At 56.0% G+C, this 14742-nt stretch overlaps 2 protein-coding genes across 3 annotated transcripts; one reads left to right on the top strand and one right to left on the bottom strand.

The window, feature by feature from the left end:
• The first annotated feature begins 2318 nt into the window (after nucleotides 1-2318).
• On the top strand, nucleotides 2319-3587 carry Gpr62 (G protein-coupled receptor 62). Its single transcript, XM_034483863.2, has one exon. The coding sequence runs from the start codon at nucleotides 2511-2513 to the stop codon at nucleotides 3585-3587; it is 1077 nt and encodes a 358-aa protein (XP_034339754.1). The 5' UTR covers nucleotides 2319-2510.
• Nucleotides 3588-4273: 686 nt separating this feature from the next.
• Nucleotides 4274-14615, bottom strand: Pcbp4 (poly(rC) binding protein 4). Of its 2 annotated transcripts, none has more exons than XM_034483862.2 (14): nucleotides 14421-14615; nucleotides 14040-14148; nucleotides 7822-7966; nucleotides 7672-7695; nucleotides 7545-7577; nucleotides 7229-7345; nucleotides 6866-6997; nucleotides 6598-6726; nucleotides 6292-6366; nucleotides 6100-6144; nucleotides 5961-6024; nucleotides 5799-5851; nucleotides 5533-5702; nucleotides 4274-4952 (listed from the first exon to the last, which is right to left on the bottom strand). In XM_034483862.2, the coding sequence occupies exons 3-14, from the start codon at nucleotides 7900-7902 to the stop codon at nucleotides 4886-4888; spliced, it is 990 nt and encodes a 329-aa protein (XP_034339753.1). In that variant the 5' UTR covers nucleotides 7903-7966; nucleotides 14040-14148; nucleotides 14421-14615; the 3' UTR covers nucleotides 4274-4885. The 2 variants fall into 2 exon arrangements, with proteins under 2 accessions (XP_034339753.1, XP_034339752.1); XM_034483861.2 differs by having other exon boundaries at nucleotides 4274-5149; nucleotides 14421-14614.
• Between the last annotated feature and the right edge of the window lie 127 nt (nucleotides 14616-14742).

Below are 14742 nucleotides of genomic sequence, written 5' to 3'. Positions count from 1 at the left end.
CAAGCTGAAGCTGGGGTGCTTTTGGAATGGACGGTCAAGGCAGGCCTCTCTTGTGAGTAGAAAACTGAATTAAATGCCAGAACAAAAATTAGATGCAGTAGCGTATGCCTGGAGTTCCAGCACTCAGGATGAAGGCAGATTAGGAACTTAAGGTCCTTCTTAGCTATATGAGTTTGAGGCCAACCTAGACTATGGTAGATCCTGCCTCAAAAATAATAAACAAATAAACCATAGCAAGGCAAGAGAGCAAGTCATGGGGCAGGAAGAGGAACCAGCAATGCAAAGATCCCCCAGAGCGGTTTACCAGGAGGGAGGTACAAACAGCAAGTGACTATCATGCCTGCAGTATGGCCGGTGACTGATGATGGATAGACACTGCATGGATGGACGGGGACTGGTTTTCAGGTGCCACCTGGCTTTTTTTGTTTGTTTGTTTGTTTGTTTGTTTGAGACAGGGTTTCTCTGTATAGCCTTGGCTGTCCTGGAACTCACTCTGTAGACCAGACTGGCCTGGAACTCAGAAATCTGCCTGCCTCTGCCTCCCAAGTGCTGGGATTAAAGGTGTGCGCCACCACTGCCCGGCCACCTGGTTTATTTTTAAAAGGGTCTCCTCCAGTCACTGTTAAGAATGAACTGTAGGGGGCTGGTGAGATGGCTCAGTGGTTAAGAGCACTGACTGTTCTTCCAGAGGTCATGAGTTCAAATCCCAGCAACCACATGGTAGCTCACAACCATCCATAATGAGATCTGATGCCCTCATATGGGTGTCTGAAGACAGCTACAGTGTATTTACATAAAATAAATAAATAAATTCTTAAAAAAAAAAAAAAAGAGTGAACTGTAGGGAACAAGTTGGTGAAAAAAAAATCCAGCCAGCAAGACAGGAATCACACAATGAAAGACCAGGGGAACTGGATACAGGGAGAGAACAGAAACGATCGATCGCACAGGAGACAATGAGGCAATCCAGAGATGGGCAATAGCAAGGAAACCATCACCACCCAGAGGCTGGACGGAGAACGGAAGGAGACAGTGAGGATGCCAGGTTCATCTTGCATGCACAAGAACACAGAAGAGCCTCCATGAAGGAAGCCATGGCTACAGGAAAGAGGTTGTCTTCCACAGAGGGCTGCAGAGGCCTAGGCTAAGCTGTGAGGGAAAATATCACAGCTACCCCCTACTGTCTAGTTTTCTGCTGGTAACTTCCATTGGCTGACTATCCCGGAAGGACAGGTACAGGAAGGCAGAGCGGGGAAGGGACCTAAGGACAAATCATGTGAGAAGCTTGAGGTGCAGGAGCAAAGGCCAGGCCTGTTGGGCGAATGCTGCGACACTCTGGGTAGGCAGCAGTATAGGCCGGGCGGTGGTATTGGTGATAAATGACTGGATTCCCCGGACCTTTAACAAATTAGATCTGGTGCAGGAGAGAAGAAAGCTAGAAAGATAGGAAGCTCTATCCTGAGGAGTTTGCTAAGAGGATTCTGCAAGGTGCCAGTTAGGGAACAGTCAAGGGTCCTGGTTTTGTTCAGGACACAGGATGTTTGACATGCTCACTAATCAAAGTCCTAGGGAGACTCAAGTCTGGCTCAAAGGCTCAAAGGATACCTGCTCTGTTCTCAGTTGTATCAAGGGGTTGGGTGATTGTAACTGGAGCATGACCCCCTCCCCCTGGAGTTACAAGGAGCTGGGGGAGGGGGGAGGGCAGGGATGCTACATCCTGACTGGCCAGGACTGTGTTTTATGTGGAGGTCTTGTTCTGAGGTTGGGGAGGGGTGGTGCTAGTTATGCACATGCAGGGTACTCTTTAGAAGAAAGCTGGTTTGCCAACAGTCCAAATACAAGACCAGCTAAGCATCCATTTTTCTACTAAGGCCTCCTCTTCACATGTACTCCACAGGTGAGGTGCCAAGGTAACACTGGCTGAGCAGCCAGTGCCATGCCCTGAGATTTCTCTCTCTCTCTCCTTCCCTCAGACCTCCTGGGCATTCCAAGCAAACCTAAAAGTTTTTTTCCCCAGATTCCTGGGCTACCTTGAGAAAAGTAATGCCTGACCAAACTGCCCCCATGTCCCACCCCCTGAGCAAGGCAGGGAAGGGTCTAGGCTCAGTAAGCTGTACCCTCAGGCAATTTCACAGAAGAGCCTCCAGTCTCCAGCTGGCAGCTGTTAGGGCCAAGGGGGCTGGCACCAGGCCCTGCCTCTCCCTTACTAAGCTGTGTGTGTCTTCAAAGGGAAGCAACAGAGTGACAGCCGGTACCATCTCCACAGAATCTGAGTTGCTGGAGTTGTGCTAGGGCAGGGAGAGAAAGCCGAGCCAGGCTCAGCCTAGCATCCACGCATAGGGCCCACCAAACCCTACAAGAAGATGGCAGCCTGGACGTCGGAGTCACCTCCTGGGCAGCCTACGAGGTGAGGGGCCTTGAGGAGCATGGGACAGGTGATGGGAATCCTGGAGCCAGAAGCTCTATTTCAGCTCTCCCGATAGCAACCCCAGTGAAGCCTGAACATTCAGATGGCCAGCGGCTCAGGGCTCAGCGTCACCGAACTCGCGGGCTCGGTGGGGTTTATCCTGGCTGTTCTCGTAGAGGTGGGGGCCGTGCTGGGCAACAGTACACTGCTCGTGGTGGTGCTGCGCACACCGGACCTGCAAGATGCCTTCTACCTGGCGCACTTGTGCGTTGTGGACCTGCTGGCGGCCGCCTCCATCATGCCACTGAGCCTGCTGGCCGCGCCGCCCGGGCTGGGCAGTGTGCCCCTGGACCCCTCGTCGTGTCGGGCGGCACGCTTCCTCTCGGCGGCTCTGCTCCCCGCATGCACGCTCGGCGTGGCCGCTCTCGGCCTGGCGCGCTACCGCCTCATAGTGCATCCGCTGCGGCCAAGCGCGCGCCCGGCGCCGGCGCTGGTGCTCACCGCGGTGTGGTCGGCGGCCGCGCTCCTGGGCGCTCTCTCCTTGCTTGGGCCACCACCCGGGCCACCTCCGGCTCCGGCTCGCTGCTCCGTCCTAGCCGGGGGGCTCGGGCCCTTCCGGCCACTCTGGGCGATGCTAGCTTTCGCGCTGCCCGCCCTCCTGCTGCTGGCCGCTTACGGTAGCATCTTCCTGGTGGCACGGCGCGCCGCCCTCCGGCCTCCGCGCGGGACCCGGCTCCGCTCCGACTCTCTGGACAGTCGCCTTTCTTTTTTGCCGTCTCTCCGGCCACGTCTGCCCGGGGGCAAAGCGGCCCTGGCCCCAACCCTGGCGGTGGGCCAGTTTGCAGCCTGCTGGCTGCCTTATGCCTGCGCGTGCTTGGCGCCCGCGGCGCGCGCCGCAGCCGCAGAGGCTGCTGTCACCTGGGTAGCCTACTCGGCCTTCGCGGCTCACCCCTTTCTCTATGGCCTGCTGCAGCGCCCAGTGCGCCTGGCGCTGGGACGCCTTACCCGCCGAGCACTGCCTCGGGCCCCAAAAGCCTGCACGCCAAAAGCCTGGGACCTGCGGACACTCCTTCAGCGCCTCCAGGGACTCCGCAAGGACCCTGCCCTAGGTCCTTCTGAGGTTCCAGAACACACCCGAGAATTGGCAGGACAGAGCCCAAGTGTGTCAGAGGCCACCTGAGAGATTTCTCCTGAGTTGGGGCAAAGAGGGTGAGCTCAGAGGGCACATTCTCCCACTGCTCAGGTTGTGACCGGCACTCTGCACTCACTGCTGGCTCTGAAATGGCAGAGGGAGTGATACATAGCCTGGTGAGGTTTCTCCGGTACCTGATTCTGGGCAGAAAAACTACCTGTGTGGCCTTGTACTCAATCCTACCTTCCCAGGGGCCTCAGTGTTCCCATCTGTATGCTGTACCATCATCTCCTAAGGACCCCCCAGTGTAGACCTTTCAAACTCATAAACACTGCCTGGTCCAGAGAGGAGAAAGACAGGCATGGTCACAGAAAAGAGGGTCCTAAGAGCTCACAGCCAGAAGGATGAGCCAAGCTGAATAGGGTCTAGGTTACACCACAGTGGGAGGAACCAGTGGAGAGGCATACCAAGTTCCCTGCCGTGTGTACCATGGAGAAGCTGGACAGTTTGATTCAAACCCATCACCCAAGCTGCTCAGAAACCGGCCTGATTTGGTGCTAAAGGCAGGAGATTGAACAAATAACCCCCAAGGGCCCTGCGGTTTCACTCCAGAACTGACACCAGGGACTGTCGGTCAACTAGAGCTGGTGGATTCAGACTGGGGTTCTTTGGGGTTTCAGTTACTTCCCTTCCCTGGAAGTTTTGTTACCCCAACACTAGTATTATTTCACAGCTTTCTGGTCGCTGAGAATATTTATTCAAAAACAGGGATTGAAAAAACTGTACAGAGTGTCTGCTGCTGAGAACTGGGCCCCTGCCCCCCAGGCCACACCCCCTGCTACAGGCAGAGCCCTCTCTTTGGGTTGCCCCCGACAAGCCCAGCCAGTCTATTCCAGTCAAAAGGGTATCAGTGGAAGCAGCAGGATCTGCAGGGGATGAAGAGAAGCTTGGCCCCGGCAACCCCTCACTCTCCTCCAATTCCCACTGGGGCAGCAGGATGAAGCCCAAAGGGATGGAGAGGACACGAGTAGACCCTCCCACCAGAGGGGACTCAGGAGGCCCTGGCCATTCCCTGCATCCAAGCATAGGTCTGAAGGGGTGGGGCCCCTGCCCTGGGGCTGCCATACTCCTAGAACCCTGGGCCAGAAACTGTCCCCTCTCTGAGGAGGATCTCCAAAGATGGGGCAGGGTAGGGGGTGCATCCATGCGTCTGGCATTACTGGCGCTTGAGACCCCATGGTGGAGTCTCCTTGGGCAGGAAGGATGTGGAGGCAGCCCCTGCCGGCGGTCCTGCCTGCCCCCGCCTGTGCCTCAGCCGGCCTCAGTAGGGGGAGAATTTCTGCCGTTCAGCTTTCTTGCTCCCATTGGCCGCTGCCATCTTGGCAGTGTAGGCCGCCAAGCCCGGCGGTGGCCCTGGGGAAGCAGGTGGTAGAGCCAGGAAGGGCACAGGCTTGAGGCCGATGAAGTTGGAGAGGGAGATGGCATAAGGTGTGCCCAGCAGGCCTGGGGGAGCTGTGGGCAGGGCCGTCAGGGGTGGCGAGAAAGGGGTGGGCAGGTCTGCGGGGGCTGAGCCAGGCGTCCCCCCAGAGGTAGACTTGGCCGTCTCTAGACTGGAGAGAGGGATACAGAGGGGAGATGAAGGGAAAAGTAGGGGTGAGACAGGAGCCATGAGGTTAGCCAAAAGATAGGAGAGGAATAAACAGGAGCAGGCATGGGGCAAGGATGGGAAAGGTTTAAAGGGAGGGAGGGCAGAAACCACAGGCAGACAGAACAGGTTAAGAGGAGAACAGGAGAGAAGATCCGGGAAAAACAACAAGGGTAAGACAGGATATGTGGAATGGATACAGAAGCAGTAAAGGAGGCAACATGGATGACTTAAGTAGAATACCCAAAGGAAAGGAGGAGCTGTGGAGCATCAGGGAACTGCCCCAGAGCACAGGAGGTGCTCCCTTCCTCCCCCGCCTGTGCTCCCCGCTGCCCAGCCCATGCTCACCAGGCAGTGATGAGGTACTGAGCCAGGGCAATGGAGACCGGTGAGCCAGTGATGGTCACATGCCGCTCCCCAGCACCCTCTGCTTGGTTCCCGATCTTGATATGTGCCCCTGACATCTGCCGGATCTCACTGATCTTGCTGCCTTGGCGTCCAATCACACAGCCAATCAGCTAGAGGGGAGGCAGAATTTAGCCTTGAGCAAGGGCTGGACCCCTGGATCCCCTTACCACCACTCCCAGCCCCCCCAACCCCCCGCTTCTGCTCACATCATTGGGAACCAGAAACTCCTGCGAGCTGGTCTGTGTGCTGGGATCCAGTCCTGAGGCAGAGGAGAAGGACCGAGTGTGGTTTTGGGTCTCTATGGGCCTCCCCATCCACTGCAAGGGATGCCCAGCTTCTGGCTGTCTCCTTCAGCGGAAACTGCTTACCTGGCACCACACTGGGTGATGCAAAGGGAACTGCATGGCCTGAGAGCTGCTGGAGCTTGGTAACCTTGGCCAGAGAACAGGATCAGAGGTTAGAGGGGGCAATCCAAGAAGGGGGGGTCTCAGGCTATGGGCCACTCACCTCTGCAGGGGTCACTGCTCCATACTGACCCTGGACGGAGAAACCCTGTGGGAACAAAGTGGTTGAAAAGGGAGTCACCATGACAGGTCAAGGTAGTCATGTCAGATCATTCCCTGTCCCCTCCTCAGACCCAACCCCCAATTCCTTATCCCTCTCCCTCCTCCACCCTGGTCCCCGGAATGCTTCCCTTACCTGGTTGGCGGAGAGGAGGACAGTGCCTAGGGAGAGGCTCGGGTGGTACGGGATAGTGGCTCCTTTGGGTGGGGACTGTAAGGCACAAATTGAGAAGCTTTGTCAGGATCCTCTCAGGCCTCCCCAAGAACCCAAGAGCCTTAAGGCATTCCCATGGGTCTCAGGGGAATGTATCCCAGAGTGCTCTAATCAACCTACAGCTGTAGCTCTGCCTACCCCACCCCACCCAATGTTATAGCCATACAATCTGGATGGTTGACAAGCACCCAGGACCTCTCCTTCCCTCTCTCCCACCCCAGGAAGCACCTCCAGGATAACAGCACAGATCTGGCGCACACACAGGATGATGGCATCAGGCACCCCAGACACAGTGACAGCACGCTCTGTGGAATTTGGGAGCAGGTCTCCTGCCACCTGCACCTGGGCTCCTGTGGTCTACAAAAAGAAAACAGTAACCACTTCTTTCCAATAGCCAAGAGAAGGGCTAAAGGGCCTAGAGTGCCTCAGGGGCTCTAGTTCCCTCTCCCATTGAAAGACAGAAAACACACCCCTGTGGGTGGCACTCTCTGCTCACCTCTCGGATCTCCTTGATTTTGGTGCCTGCCTTCCCAATCAGTGATCCACACTGGCTGGCAGGGATGACAAGGCGCAAGGTCACTGGAGGTCTGGAGACACTGCCACCATTTGCAGGAGCAGCACAAAGGTCCTGGAGTGGGTAGCGGGACAGTGAGTCAGCCAGGTATGTCCCTGATACTCCCCTACCCTCCCCCAAGAACTTTCCTGAAGAAGAATAAGGAGAATGCCTCATCCCTAGACCTCCTCCATGGGAACACGGCCTTGGACTTGACCTTCCCTCCCCCATAGCTGCTATCTGGAGACAGGGTCAGGTTTCTCACAGGCAGCCACCCTCAGACTCCCACCCCAGTTATGCACGAACCTCATCCAGCTTGAAGGCAATCATGGAGACTGCATGGAAGACAGCAGCTGTAGAGCCAGTGATAGTAGTAATTCTCTCAGGGCAGGAGCCCTCGGAGATGGTGATCCGGGCACTGCTCTGCAGGTGTGGGACAAGCACTGTGCAGCGGGCATCCTCCCCACAGTGGTGGCAGGGATCTATCTGTCTGCCCCTCCCACTAGGCCCTAGCCTAGAAACTACCATTTTTCTGGGCATTCATGTATCCCAGATGCAGTGGGCCACCTCCCCGACCCTCAGCATCAGGGCCCCCGGGCTCTTCCCCTGACCACATCTTTACCTGCTCCCGGATTCGCTTTACAGTCTCTCCCTTCTGTAGGAGACAAAACCAAGATTCCTAACCGGTCACCTCTTTACCAGGCTAAGGCTCGAGTCGAGGGGAATGCAGAGCAGAGTTGTATACCTACCTTCCCTATGATGCTGCCCACCTCCTGCAAAGATAACAAGTGGACTCAGCTGGGGATGAATGTTCCAGATCCTCCCGTTCCTCAGGCAGGGAGGAAGCACTAGGACCAGACATGTGCTCCCACTGGGCTGTGCCAGCCCCACCCACTCACCTTCCCGTGCATCAGCATCCGCAGGGTGAGGGTGATACTAAGCTCTGGCTCCTCCTCCAGCCCCGCATCTGAACTGCTCATCCTGTCAGGCGGGGCTGGGGCCACAGCGGCCTGGGAGTGTGTCCACGCTGTGGTTCAGCTGGCTCTGGACAGGGCAGGACAGCAGAGTATCTGAGAGGAGCCCTCTGGCAACCCCAGACCCAGGCCATACAAACTCAAAGGGAAGGGAGATAGTATGAACCTCGAGTTCTTTTTTTTAAAGATTTCTATGAGTACATGTAGCTCTTCCGACACACCAGACATGGGTGTTGGATCCCATCCCAGATGGTCGTGAGCCACCATGTGGTTGCTGGGAATTGAACTCAGGACCTCTGGAAGAGCAGCCAGTGCTCTTAACCACTGAGCCATCTCTCCAGCCCTGGACCTTGAGTTCTAAATGCCCTTCTGACCAGTGTATTTGTGTGCATCTTCCTGGCTATGTAGTCCTGGTCATTTAAGCCTTCTGGGCCTCAGTTACCCAACCTAGAAAATAACTACTGAATCCTACACTCCAAATTTCTGAGCGTTAAAATAAGACAGTCACCAGTTTCCTTGACTATTGTTCCCTTCCTTCAGGCTATTAGAAGGACGGCAGGAGGTTATAGCTCAGTGGTTGAATACTTGCCTAGAATATATGCTGTCCTAGGCCTGAGCGCCAGCATGGCAGGAGAGGGGGATTAATGAGGTGATCTGGACATCTATGAGAAACCACAGGATAGCTTTCTCCCTGACTTGGAAGAGAAGATCCCTGTAGACCGAGCCTCCATTGTGGAGTTAAGGTTGAGTATACTCTAGGCCAGAAATAGTGGTACAGGCCTATAAACCCAGGATGCACCCAAGCTAAGGCAGGAGGCTCTCATTCAAGGCTAGCCTGGGCTATGTGGTAAGAGCCCATTTCAAAAAAATTGAAAGAAAAGTATACTAAATATGAGGTATCTGCTTCCAGAGACCAACAGGGAACTAGAGCATGGTAAAGACTTGGGACAGGAGGCCTTGAGGAGATTTTCTATGGACTAGGGGTCACTGAAGGAGAGGGTCACTGCAAATGGCTCTGGGTAATACCCATTCAATATTGACACAGAAATAAAGGTGGGCTCTCTCTACACTAGTATTTCTGATCCATTTCCTGTGTGCTCAGAATGGCCTGTACACAGTAAGAAGCATAGAGACTGGTCACATTTTCCACCTAAGACACACTACTGTACCAGATACACGTCACTGGGGCTCTGGGGATCAATTTCCACACACAGCAGAAAGGATCTGTCTCCTTGGGATGGGGTAATGGGTAAGAGAAGGGTTTGGTGAGCTGCAGGAATGTCGAGGCCATTAACTGATGGAGGAAGGCCGAGCCTGAGATTAGCTACTGGGATTAGCTCAGCAGCCAACCCTCCCCACCCTGCCCGCCAAAGTTCCCCCCACCCCCACCCCCCCGACCCCTTTTCATGTCTCAACTTAATCCTGACCCTTAATCCTCCTCAGAAATCCTTCAGCAGCGGCTGTCTCTCCTCAAGGCCCAGACTTGATGATGAACTCATTGGGGACCATAACCCAAGGAGGACAGACAATGAGTCTGGACCCAGACATCACTAACCATGGGAATTCCTTCTGCCCTGAAGGGTGTTGAGCAAGGAATAAGCATTCCTAATGGGAGCACCTTTGCCAACCCTCTGTCCTATCCTGACATGAGGGCCAAGGTTTCAGAGTTCTGCCCAAAGCCCTCCTCTGAATGCCAGCCCGAGTTTTGGGTATGGAGTGTATAGGAAGTTCCCAACCTGGCTTTCTCTTGGATACCTGAGTGAGGCACTGTACCAAACACAGTCTCCTTTCCTGCTTGCTTTGGAGATAATCAGGATGGCAATCTTGTTCTTAAGTGCCTTTTCCTGGATGCTCACTTCTTTCATTTTGTTCTGCCATAGACTCGCCAGAGGGTGGAGACCAGCAATAGATTTGGGGCCTGTGTTCTTTGGGCATCCTGGCCAACCTCATGCTGGCTGCCCTTGCTAGACATTCCCCTGGCTGCCTGCACTTCCCCCATCAAAGCGCCTGTGATGACGTGAATAGTTTCTGTCTCCCTGGACAGCCAGGCCTGGGAGCCCCTTAGAACAGGAGCCAAAGCTGCCACCTTCTCCTTGTGTCCCTAGGGTTCAGTTCAGAGCCAGGCTAAAGAGGGTGCTCAGACATGCCGGTGACGGGAACAGATGAATTTGCTGCACACAAGGGCAACCTAATAGCTAGAGGGTCTGTAATCTGCCCAAGGTCATAGAAAGAGGGGGAGTAGAAGGGAGAAGAGGGTCCAACAAGCTAGAGCAGGACTGGACCAGGCTCCATCTGTGTCCCCTTTGTAGCTGTTCCAGTCTAGATCTCTTAGTTCTTTTCTGAAGTGGAGTTTAGACTTTGGTGGCCTGGGGAGCCCCTGCCTGACCTATGGCTGTTCATCCTGTCTGGAAAGACTGATGGCTTTTCTGGGGCCATATAATCTTAAGTTCCAGAATTCTGTGGCCTCTGATTGGGTGATAAACAGTGGGAGATCTGAAAACCACCCCCATATCATCTCCTCACTTCTTGTGACCCCAGGAAAGATGAAATGTATGCAGAACTGCTCAGTCTTGCCGTGAAGATGCTTGGGTCTGCAGCAGAGACCCACTGCCCCGAATTCAATAGGTGATCTTGGCTTAGCTCTTCCCTGGCCTGGATCTGGATTTACCCACCTGCCCTGTTTGGGGAGCTGAGATAAGGGAGAGCTGTTGGTATCTCTGTGATCCTGTTCTAGAGACATTTTCCCTATCTTTTGGAAAGAATAAGGCTTCTGACCCTCCTCTAAGCCTCTCTCCCAGAGCCCTAAGCTCAAGTAGCCCCACTGGGCATTCATGACCAGATGCCCCGCTTTCACTGGAGTTTAAAGGAGTATCTTGCTGCTTCGATCTGGTGGGCCCCAGGTCTCTGCTGGGCCACCCACGTGGCAGCCACACATCATGCCATGCTGACCTCCAGCTCACCTCTGAGGGTGCCCAGCCCCCTCTGGTCAGCAGAGCTCCCTGGCAAGAACAGCCTACAGTCAGACCAAGCCCCCTGACCTCAGGCCCTCCATCTTGCTTCTCAGACCCCCTCCCCAGACCAAGTGCCTACTTCTTCTGAACCTGGCTTCCTGCCACTCTGGCTGAAGGGGCTGGGGGTGGGGGGGTGACAGCTGTGTAAGCGATGGTGGCTGCCCCCTTCCTGCCCCTCCCCCCCAGCTGTCTCTCTCCCATGACAGCTGCCCAATCAAAGGGCCGGGGGCTTAGCCAGCTCCCCCCCACACGCAGGGATCAAGTGTCCTCCCTGGCTTTGTTCTAGTGGAAGAACAATCCAGAGGAGGGAGGGCTCCTGGGGCCAGTTGAACCAAGTAAACTGGCCCGCCCCTCGGGGGATTCCCTCTGCTCTACTGCCCAGTGTGTCTGGACCACTAGATACTGTGGACCCACCTGGGCTGGGGAAGGTTAGGGAAATCCAGTCTCTAACTTCACCCCAGATCTCATGTTCAGCAAGTTCCCCTTAGCAATCCTAACCTAACAGTCTCTTCCAATCCTTACTCCCAAAACAGCCATACTGGCCACACCCGATGATGCTGGGGAATGGTTGAGCATCAGGCATGGCAGGGTGTGTCAGAAGGGTGGCCACTGGGCCTTGGGAGAGGAGGCTGGCAGCCTTGAGAACTCCTGACTCCCTTGTCCATCCCTACACTGGGCACCCTCATCCTTGCTGATCAGCCTGGTCTCTACTGCCCAGCATCCTCAGACCCAGCCTCAGCCTTTCAGCCTCTCAGGGTAGCCAATCATCCCTAGTTTGGAGGGAGGAGAGGGGGAAGAGGACTAGGGGAATTCCAGGCTCTGGTTCCTTGATTTAAGTCTGTCTTGTAAAGTACCAGCGAAGAGAACATAGAAAGATTAGAAGCTGATGAACTAGTAAGTGCCAGAAATGCTGTACCCTCCCCAGAGCCTCCCAAGAGACTTCACAGCCAGGGAAACCAAGGCAGGGCCCAGGACCCGCTCACTGGTACTGTCTATTCAAGCTGAAAGAGCTCTCTGATTGCACATCTCCATCAGACTGTATGCTCACTTTATTTAACAACCATCTATGATTTCCTAAGACCCAAGGGACTAAAACCTGACCTGTACACCAGCAATGGAGGCCTCCATGGTCCAGCACCTACCAACTTCTGTTGTCGCATCTCTGCTCCATCCCTCAAACATACCAGGCCACAAAACCAGGCCTAGCAACCCCAAGCCTCAGACAGAACCTTTGCCAGCTAACAACGCTAGCTTAAAATACTTATCCCCTTCACTCTTTGGCAAAATTCTTCTCAAAAGCCTCCTCCTCCATGGAGCCCTCCCCAACCTTCAAATCAGATGAAATTCCTCTGGCCTCTGTGCTTTCCAAAGACGTGGCTGCAAGTCAAAGGAGGCCCAATGGACATTTCTAAGCCTATCTTTCTGCTACAGAAGAATAGGAAATTTGAGACAGGACCTGGCCCCGGGGGTAAGGGGAGGAGTTAGAACTCACAGGCTTTGGAATATCAGAGACCATCACGCCTCAGAATCCTGGGACTGGGGGACTGAGCACGTGGGCAGAGTCTAACATGCCTGGCTAGAACTCCAAGTTCTGTCTTCATTCAGTATCCCAGCCCCTGTTTCTGCTGGGTTCCCAGCCCCAGGGGCTCCCGGGGCAGGCTGCTGAAGTGAGGAATTTGAGAATTCTGAAAAACCAGACTGAGTCCCCCAACAGGAAGAGGAGCTGGTAGAAACCCTAGAGTGTGAGATAGGTTTCACAGCATTGAGGTGGGTTCAGCCAATCACAACTGGAAAAGCTTCACCAATCAAGAGAGAAACCTGAGGCCTAGGGAGGAAGGGAGTTGTTTGGAGGACGGCAAGGGAGGTGTCAGGCAGGCCAGGAGAACCCGAGGGTCTACCTGTACAGCCTAGAGCCCTTTCCTTCAGGAGCTAGGCATGGGTGATGGAGACTGGAGGAGAGTGGGTGGGTGGACAGAGCCTGTCTGGGGACACAGGGTGGGGCAAGCCAGCCTCTCTGCAGCCTGGGCCTGCCAGGGTGTGTGGGCCGCCTGCTCCCAGCCCCCCACCCTGAGCATGCAAAGAGAACAATCCCCTTGTGTTTGGGCAGCCTGAGCCTGCATGCTGATGAAGGCTATGGAGTGGGGGCTGGGATAGGGGTGTTTTGAAAGTTGAGAGGGTTCCAGGACCTAGAACAATAATATTCTCAAATGGAAAAACAATAGACCCTCCCAGGTGTTGGCCCTGAGGCCACCAGGGTGACCCCCATTGAACACTGAGAGCCAGAGATCAACTCCTAACTGAAGCACAGTGTGTTTATGAGGAAGACAGGGACTCTGGGGACACATGCCTTGTTGGTCCAGGAAGAAGGTAACTATCCTTGGCTTGGTGGGAACCCAAAGCCACACATTCCGAGAGAAGGGGTGTGAATGGACCAAGGTACATCCCCTTGAGGGCCATTCCCTTGGGTGCCCGGGTGGGGCGGGGCCCTGGGTGCCACAGGTCTCAAGATGGCGGGCCTGGTTTAGGAGAGTGAGGAGGTGGGCACCTCCCTCTCCTGGCCAGGGATGCATGAGGGCCAGGTTTAAGTATGTGGCGGAGCCCCTTCACCTCCATCCCAGTACCCCAGCCAAGAAGCTAGGTCAGAACTAGAGATGAAGAGCCACAGGAAAGGGGAGAACATTTTGTGCTTCCAACTATCATCTCCATCCACCTTGGCCTGGAGGTCTGTGTCTGGCTCCCCTAAGGACTGCAGAGAATGGGAAGGGGTGTGTGTGAGCCAGGAGCTGCAGAGAATGGCAGATGAGAACAGGGATGAAGTAAAACCAGAACCTGGGGCATGAGGTCCAGAACTGAGAGCAAGCTCGAAGGACAGAAACGGCAAATAGGATGAGAGCCTCAAACCTGGTACCCAAGGTCCAAGAAACCCCTCCCTGTAGTGGGGTGTTCCCCTGGAAAACCAACGCCCCCCACCTGTATAGGCCTCAGCCGCATTGGACAGAGAACGTGTTCCTTGCAGTCCCCCCCCCCCCGAGGCCCGCGGTCGGGTGCACACTAGAGCGGATTCCCCGCCCCCCCCCCAGCGAACCCCCAAACTTCAATGGCCCGCGGTGCCCTGCCCGGCCCGTGCCTTACCTCGTTGGGGTTGTTCTGCGGCGGCGGTAGCGGCGGCGCGGCGGCTGGGCCGCTCAGTCCCACATTGTCCCCGGGAAAGGCGGCCGCTCACAACTGCGAGTGACATCAGCTGCGAACAATGAGGGGTTTGACAGGCGCGGAGCCCGGCCGGCCCGGTGCCCGGCTCCGCGCCCCCCCACCCCCACCCCCCGGCCCGCCTGGCCCGGCCCCGCCCCGCCCCCTCCCCGGATCCGATTACAGCGCGGCGGGCCCGCCCCAGCAGCCCCAGTGCCGCAGCCGCCCGCCCCGCCCCGCCCCGCCCCGCTCCGCGCCGCGCGGTCCGGCGCCCGGAGCATCCGCCGCTTCCGGGAGGGAGCCATGGACCCTTCCCCTGCGGCTCACCAGAGGCCCCGGATCCTCTCTGTGTGACTCTCTCCCAGCCTGTCCTTCCCGCCCAGCGCCTCTGCGGAGCTCCCCGCAGCCTTCATCTTAGTCCTGGCCGCGCCTCCCGGCTTCTGTCCCACCGGCCTCCGCCCTGCCCTGGCTCTTGCTTCTTCACCATCCTTCACTCCGGGGTCCAGCCCACCTAGACCCGCCACCTACAGCGTCCGCAGTGTCCCGCCCTGGTCCTCCCCGGAGAGGCTACCCGACCAACTGGAGGAGGGGCCTGAGAGCCGTGTGGCCCTTAAGCAACCTGTCCCGTGATCCTTGCCGTGATCTACTG

This window comes from Arvicanthis niloticus, chromosome 21 (assembly GCF_011762505.2).
Source record: "Arvicanthis niloticus isolate mArvNil1 chromosome 21, mArvNil1.pat.X, whole genome shotgun sequence".
Lineage (NCBI taxonomy): Eukaryota > Metazoa > Chordata > Mammalia > Rodentia > Muridae > Arvicanthis > Arvicanthis niloticus.
The sequence above is the reverse complement of the archived record's forward strand: the minus strand, read 5'-3'. Positions and strand labels throughout refer to the sequence as shown.

Coding starts and splice junctions, on each gene's coding strand:
- Pcbp4 (XM_034483861.2), bottom strand. CDS start 7,902: ATGAGCAGTTCAGATGCGGGGCTGGAGGAGGAGCCAGAGCTTAGTATC. Junction 7,346..7,544: donor TAAAGCGAATCCGGGAGCAG/GTAAAGATGTGG, acceptor CCACACCTGCAG/AGCAGTGCCCGGATCACCAT. Junction 5,703..5,798: donor AGTTTCTGGTTCCCAATGAT/GTGAGCAGAAGC, acceptor CCTCCCCTCTAG/CTGATTGGCTGTGTGATTGG.
- Gpr62 (XM_034483863.2), top strand. CDS start 2,511: ATGGCCAGCGGCTCAGGGCTCAGCGTCACCGAACTCGCGGGCTCGGTG.